The 7,690-nt window shown below is 43.7% G+C and overlaps 1 protein-coding gene across 1 annotated transcript in view; it reads left to right on the forward strand.

Annotated features, from left to right (window-relative positions):
* Positions 1-7,690, forward strand: part of LOC131521776 (intermembrane lipid transfer protein VPS13B) — a 126,336-nt gene that overhangs the window by 47,666 nt on the left and 70,980 nt on the right. Inside the window, exons 23-25 of the mRNA XM_058746825.1 lie at positions 1,359-1,593; positions 1,665-1,876; positions 6,971-7,186. Coding sequence (XP_058602808.1) covers positions 1,359-1,593; positions 1,665-1,876; positions 6,971-7,186 — 663 coding nt within the window. The remainder of the gene's footprint in view (positions 1-1,358; positions 1,594-1,664; positions 1,877-6,970; positions 7,187-7,690) is intronic.

Below are 7,690 nucleotides of genomic sequence, written 5' to 3' on the forward strand. Positions count from 1 at the left end.
CGCTGGAGGGAAAACAAGCGGCACATCTAAAGCCTCATTACGGCAGCGGCCGGTGCTAATGGAGCGTCCAGCAGAAACAAACACACCCGCTGCGCTTTCACAGTTTATTTGACGTGATTACCACCTCACCACCAACCTCGAGGAATCACTCTGTGTGTGTGTGTGTGTGTGTGTGTGTGAGAGAGAGAGAGTTTGTGTGTGTGTGTGTGTGTGTGAGTGAGAGAGAGTTTGTGTGTGTGTGTGTGTGTGTGTGTGAGTGAGAGAGAGAGTTTGTGTGTGTGTGTGTGTGTGTGAGTGAGTGAGAGAGTTTGTGTGTGTGTGTGAGAGAGAGTTTGTGTGTGTGTGTGTGTGTGTGTGAGTGATAGAGAGTTTGTGTGTGTGTGTGTGTGTGTGTGTGTGTGTGTGTGAGTGTGTGAGTGAGAGAGAGTTTGTGTGTGTGTGAGAGAGAGAGTTTGTGTGTGTGTGTGTGTGTGTGAGTGATAGAGAGTTTGTGTGTGTGTGTGTGTGTGTGAGTGAGAGAGAGAGTTTGTGTGTGTGTGTGTGTATGTGTGTGAGTGAGAGAGAGTTTGTGTGTGTGTGTGTGTGTGTGAGAGAGAGTTTGTGTGTGTGTGTGTGTGAGTGAGAGAGAGTTTGTGTGTGTGTGTGTGTGTGTGTGAGTGAGAGAGAGAGTTTGTGTGTGTGTGTGTGTGTGTGTGTGTGTGTGTTTTTGTGAAAAGTCAGGACATAGATGTGTATAATAACAAAGGTATGGCAGGTATTACAAGGTGAAGGTGACATCTCAGGACATTGACCCATGTCCCCACTTTTCAAAACGCTTATAAATCACTCAGAATGAGGTTTTTTTGGGGAAAGTTGAAATGCACAGTCTCCTGTAAGGGGTAGGTTTAGGTGTAGGGTTGGTGTAGGACAATAGCACATACAGTAAGTACAGTATAACAACCATTACGCCTATGGAGAGTCCCCACTTTTCACAAAAACGAACGTGTGTGTGTGTGTGTGTGTGTGTGTGTACCTGTTTTTCTATTCAGGTGGGGACTTAAACCTGAATACACACAGACTCATGGGGACTCGTGTCACGGGTAAACAAGCTAATAAATCACACAGAATGAAGTTTTTTGAAAATCTAAAAATGCCTGTAATCTCCTGTAAGGGGTAGGTTTAGGTGTAGGGTTGGTGTAGGACAATAGAATATACGGTCTGTACAGTAGAAGAACCATTACACCTATGGAGAGTCCCCACAAGGATAGCAAACCAGACATGAGTGAGTGTGTGTGTGTGTGAGCAGAGAACTAATGCTCTTGCGGCCGCACACACACACTCGTCTGTAACGCTCAGCTGTTCTCTGTGTATGTGTGCAGGTGGATCTGCAGTCGTGCTGTGTGTTCATGCCGTCAGAAAGCCTCCCGTCTCCCAGCAGGCTGGTGTGTGGTGATATCCCGGGCACCGTGCGCAGCTGGTATCACAGTCAGGCGTGTTTGCCGGGGACGCTGGTGCTGTGTCTGCCGCAGATCAGTGTGTTGAGCGCAGGACACCGGCGCATGGAGCCGCTGCAGGACGTCCCGTTCACGGTGCCCCGGCCCGTGCTGGAGGAGGGTACGAGCGCCGCTATCTGTTCCTCTCCCTGCGCTCTGGAGCATGAGCGTGACGTGTGTGTGTGTGTGCAGGCGATGCGTTTCCGTGGACGGTGTGTGTGAGTCGGCTGAGCGTCTACTCTCTCCTGGGACCGCAGCGGTCTCTCAGCGTGCTGGATCCGGTGGGCTGCACCTCCACGCTGGCGCTCACCGCTCCCAAACTGCAGCCCGAGAGCAAGGACGCCTTCATCATGTGTCTGCATGTGGATCTGCAGCCGGTGCACCTCAAATGCTCCAACCCTCAGGTACTGCAGCGTTTCCCATCAGCACACTGCATTCTCTGAATAAATACAGAAATATGTGTGATTATATACAGTAGAGGTCGAACGATTAATCGGTTTTGCCGATTAATCGGCACCGATAGTTGATTGCCACAACTATCGGTTATCAGCAAAAATCCATGCCGATAGTTTTCCGGTTTGCAGCCGTTGCTGGAGTGGCTGAGAAGGGTCCGCTGGCATTATACAGTACGAGCGGCCTCTAGAGGCGGAAATCACTGACAGCACGTGTTGTTTATTTTGACACGTGACACCGCGCGCTGCACAGAGCGGGAAACTCAGACGCGCATTTAAATACAGCCAACAGAAAAGCCTGCCGCAGAACAGAGCGCCATTCACATAGTTTTCTATTAAATTACATTATATTTGTCCCAAATCGTTGTGAATGTACATAATGACTTCACCCTAGGCTATAAATTATGTATTGTGCAATTTTCAGCAAAACGTTTGTCTTTCTGTGGCTCTAATAAAGCCTGTATGCTTCATATAGAGCTGTAGTACAGATCGCGCGTTCTCTTTCCGCTTGCTGTTTTTTTTTTTTTTTAAAACACCGAACTTCAAACTCATTTATGCCACATTGTTCATTTTGAAGCAAACTTATGTCCGTTTGGTTATTAAATAAATTGTTTTAGACCGCCACTTGATTTGAACGCATAAGCGCCTGGTGTGTGTGTGTGCGTGTGTGTGTGTGCGTGTGTGTGTGTGCAGGCGATGCGTTTCCGTGGACGGTGTGTGAGTCGGCTGAGCGTCTACTCTCTCCTGGGACCGCAGCGGTCTCTCAGCGTGCTGGATCCGTGGGCTGCACCTCCACGCTGGCGCCACCGCTCCCAAACTGCAGCCCGAGAGCAAGGACGCCTTCATCATGTGTCTGCATGTGGATCTGCAGCCGGTGCACCTCAAATGCTCCAACCCTCAGGTACTGCAGCGTTTCCCATCAGCACACTGCATTCTCTGAATAAATACAGAAATATGTGTGATTATATACAGTAGAGGTCGAACGATTAATCGGTTTTGCCGATTAATCGGCACCGATAGTTGATTGCCACAACTATCGGTTATCAGCAAAAATCCATGCCGATAGTTTTCCGGTTTGCAGCCGTTGCTGGAGTGGCTGAGAAGGGTCCGCTGGCATTATACAGTACGAGAGCGGCCTCTAGAGGCGGAAATCACTGACAGCACGTGTTGTTTATTTTGACACGTGACACTGCGCGCTGCACAGAGCGGGAAACTCCAGACGCGCATTTAAATACAGCCAACAGAAAAGCCTGCCGCAGAACAGAGCGCCATTCACATAGTTTTCTATTAAATTACATTATATTTGTCCCAAATCGTTGTGAATGTACATAATGACTTCACCCTAGGCTATAAATTATGTATTGTGCAATTTTCAGCAAAACGTTTGTCTTTCTGTGGCTCTAATAAAGCCTGTATGCTTCATATAGAGCTGTAGTACAGATCGCGCGTTCTCTTTCCGCTTGCTGTTTTTTTTTTTTTTTTAAAACACCGAACTTCAAACTCATTTATGCCACATTGTTCATTTTTGAAGCAAACTTATGTCCGTTTGGTTATTAAATAAATTGTTTTAGACCGCCACTTGATTTGAACGCAAAGCGTCTGGTGTGTGTGTGTGTGCGTGTGCGCGCGCGTGTGTGTGTGTGTGTGTGATACCTCTGAGTTCTCCTAGACGCAGCGCTGCGCTTTTGCCCGGTGTGTGACTAACTTTTTTTTATTTATTTTTTTTATTAGATAATTATCAAGTGTTAAAAAATAGAAGCAAATAAAGCGTGTGAGTACACATACAATATCCATATGTATGTATTTTTAATGCTATGGCCTTGTGTAGGTATTTAAAGATGGCCATCTTTAAGCATGACTTGAAATTAAATGGTAACACAACAATAAGAGTCAATTTGTAGCATTAATGAAAACTGTAGAAGTATTGTTCCTTGTTAGAGTGTTTTCATTTCAACATTCACTATTAGCTACTAATAGGCTACATTTTAAAATTTTTAAGTTTCTTCTTTTAACATTAGCAAACTATGAAGTAACTTTAATGATCAATATAGTAAGTAATATTAATATTTTTATTCATTTACAAAGTATGGTTCAGTACTGTTGCTGCTTTTTAAAAATATTAAAGCACTAGCTCTCTTTCAGTATCCATTTTGAAAACTATCGGTTGATTAATCGGTATCGGCCAGTGTGGTCCAACCTAGCTATCGGTATCGGTAAAATCCACTATCGGTCGACCTCTAATATACAGTATATATATCTGTGTTAGAGACTGAATCCAGCCGTCTGATATATGTTTGAATGTTGTTATTGGCTAATATATGTGACCCGTGCTGGCAATGAGTGTGAATGTGCACGGACTAATTTTGAGCGACATGCAAAAAAAAGTGAGAAATTCGAAGTTTTCACAAAAATGAGTTCATTAAGCCCTCGTCTAGCGATCCCAATGCTCCAAATAGTAATTAAACATCTAAAATGATCTTTATTTGTATTTCCTTTTCTTCACTTGCTTCTCACGCTGACTGTCATCCGAAGCGCACACAGAAAGACGCTTCTGACAGCATGCGGTGTACATACACACACATACACAGTATTTAAGTATTCACACAAACACAATCTTTTACGTCTTAAGTGAACATTTGGGTACTGTGTTACAGTAAGTCTTAATATACAGGCCGTCTGTCTCATTAAAGGGATAGTTCACCCAAAACTGAAAATTCTGTCATCATTTACTCACCCTCAAGTAGATCCAAACCTCTGTGAATGTCTTTGTTCTGCTGAACACAAAGGAAGATATTCTGAAGAATGTGAGAAACAGAGCAGTTCTGGGGCACCATTGACTTCCATAGTATTTTTTTTCCTACTATGGAAGTCAATGGTGCCCCAAAACAACCTGGTTACATACTTTCTTCAAGATATCTTCCTTTGTGTTCGGCAGAACAAAGACATTCACAGAGGTTTGGAACTATTTTCAGTTTTGGGTGAACTATCTCCCTTTAATGTTAATCTAACAATAAAAGAAAACAGAGAATCACTGGCTGCTCTTGATTGAACTGCTTCTGTAGTTTTAATAATCAGCTTATTTGTAATGAACACACTAAATGGATTTTTGCATTTGATTTTGTTTTTCTTACTCGAATGTTTGTTTAGATGTAAAATTAAAAAGGTAATGCATTATTTGTTATTCTGTTATATCTGTTCTAATTTATAATAACAAAGATAAAATAAAAAATAGCTATATTGTGATTATTAATACAGTAATTATTATTAAGAAAAGAACTGGAGGAAACGATGCAGTGTTGCTGGTGATTTTGCTTTAACTGCTGACTCCATCGACTTCAAACGGCTGTAGCTCCGTCATTTTTCGCCCGATTCCAACAAATCATATATCATTTTGAATGTGTTTTAATTGAGAGTGTCAAAATAGAAAGAACTCATTTTTGAAAATTTGCTCATTGTGACTCATTTTGCCAGCACAGGTGACATGTAATTTATTTAACATCAGTCAGTTCTGTGGAATCATTGCACTGATTCAATCCATTGTTCATAGCAGTGACGGATTCACAGCTTTGATACAGGACGTATGATTTATTTTCTGTGTTCTCTAGAAATACTGTTTATTTTATTTAATAATAAAAGAATTGGATGTACAGGATTAATGAATGCAAGCGTTGAGTGGCGGCGGCAGTGAGTCGTCCTTCACGCTTCACCGGCGGATACATGAACGCTCACAAACACACGATTCACTCGATCCTCTCTGGAAACCTGAGACCCAGACTGTTTGTTCTGAACGCCGGCGCTCGCGTCTGCTCTCGGATGGAGCATCTCGTTGTTTGGGTCCGTGTGAAATGAATGTTGACGTATCTGAGCGCAGATCTGCGAGCGCTGCTGATTGCTGCGAGCTGATTGGCTGCTGCTCTCTCCGTGCCATCAGCTGTGAGCGGAAAGGAAACGCGTGTTAAATAATAGCTGCCCAAAACAAACTGCAGAATCAGAAGCAGAACTGCAGCGAGACGAAGGAAAACCAGGAGGAGGAAAAAATGATTCGCTTGTTTGTGATTTTGTGGAGATACTGAATCTGTTCGCTAACCGTGAGTCACCGTGTGTCACACCAGCTCCTGGCCTCTCTCGGTCGTGCTCAGTCTCTGGGTCAGTCTACAAAACTGGTGGGTTTCTGTGTAAAAAAATGTGAAGTAAAGGCTGAAATGATGGTGACAGGATAGAGAAAGACCGAGACCATCAGCGCTGTCACCAGCTTCAGGTGGATCCTGAGAGAAGATCATCACTGCAGCAGATCAGAGACGCTGATGATCTTCTGTGATGTTCTGATGGTCTGCAGGCGGCTGTGTGAGTGTGTGAGTGAGTGTGTTTGTGTCTGTGTGTGTGTGTGTGTGTGTGTGTGAGTGTGTGTGTGTGAGTGTGTGTGTGTGAGTGAGTGTGTGTGTGTGTGTGTGTGTGTGTGTGTGTGAGTGAGTGTGTGTGTGTGTGTGAGTGTGTGTGTGTCTGTGTGTATGTGAGTGTGTTCAGTGGTATCTATCTTCTGATTTCTGTATTGTGTGTGAATCCAAACTGAAGCTCTCTGATGCTGAGTGGAGAATCCAGCTGAACTCCAGCGATGAGCTCACGGATGAGACGCTCCTCACACACACACACAGCGTTTCTTTAGCGGTTTCTCTCAGCAGATGTTGTTCATGTTTTGTGTTATCACACTAGTTAGAATCAGCTGCTGTGTTTGAGTTTATTTATAGAGCCGTCAGCAGCTGAGGACAGTGATGGGCTCATGAACATGAGCGTCTGATCATCCTGAACTCAGAGGACGTGCTGATGATGCTCTTCTGGAAGCACAGCAGAGTGACGCGACACCAGACGATTGACGTCAAACCGCTCGTTTCTACAAGTGTTTCATTGTGTTATGATTTAGCAGGAAGTTACTCAACATTCATCTTCAATCTGTGGCTCTTTAGAAGATCTTAATGCGTTCAGTTCGTGTCATAAATTCAGTAAATTGAAGCCATGAAGAGAGTTGACTCCAGCTCTGGTGTGTCTCAGGTCCAGCTGGTGTTTGGTTTGTGGTGTCGATGGAGTCAGATCTTCAGTGTGTTTGACCGGATGCAGAGCAGAGGAGCTCAGAGAGCCTCAGCCGGATTCCCAGACTCCTCGGCGCCCCCCGCTGGACCCTCGTCGCCCGTCCACAGCAGTGTGGGCACCATCCCGCCGGACACCAGCACCTGCAGCCCGTCAGCTGACCTGGGCTCTCCTACAGAGGTCAGAGGTCACGCACATCATCACCTCTCACAGACTGATGATATATATATGTGTGTGTGTGCATATGTGTATATGTAACATGTATGTATGTATGTATGTATGTGTGTGTGTATAAATATATATATATTATGTATGTATGTTATTCACACACAGACATAAAATAATTTTTGGAAATATTTTCAAATACAGTGGAGTGAAAAAGTGTTGGCCCCCTTCCTGATTTTTAAATTTTTTGCATATTTGTCACACTTAAAAGATTCAGATCATCAAACTAATTTTAATATTACACAAAGATAATGCAAGTAAATACAAAATGCAGTTTTTAAATGATGATTTCATTTATTAAGGGAAAAAAGCTGTCCAAACCTACCTGGCCCTACGTGAAAAATTAATTACCCCCTCCTATTAAATCATGAAAGAACTGTGATTAAACACATTATTTTAGAAAGCTGAGTTAAATTTCACGAGCCAAACCCAGGCCTGATTACTGCCAGACCTGTTGAA

The sequence above is a fragment of the Onychostoma macrolepis genome, chromosome 16 (genome assembly GCF_012432095.1).
Source record: "Onychostoma macrolepis isolate SWU-2019 chromosome 16, ASM1243209v1, whole genome shotgun sequence".
Classification (NCBI taxonomy): domain Eukaryota; kingdom Metazoa; phylum Chordata; class Actinopteri; order Cypriniformes; family Cyprinidae; genus Onychostoma; species Onychostoma macrolepis.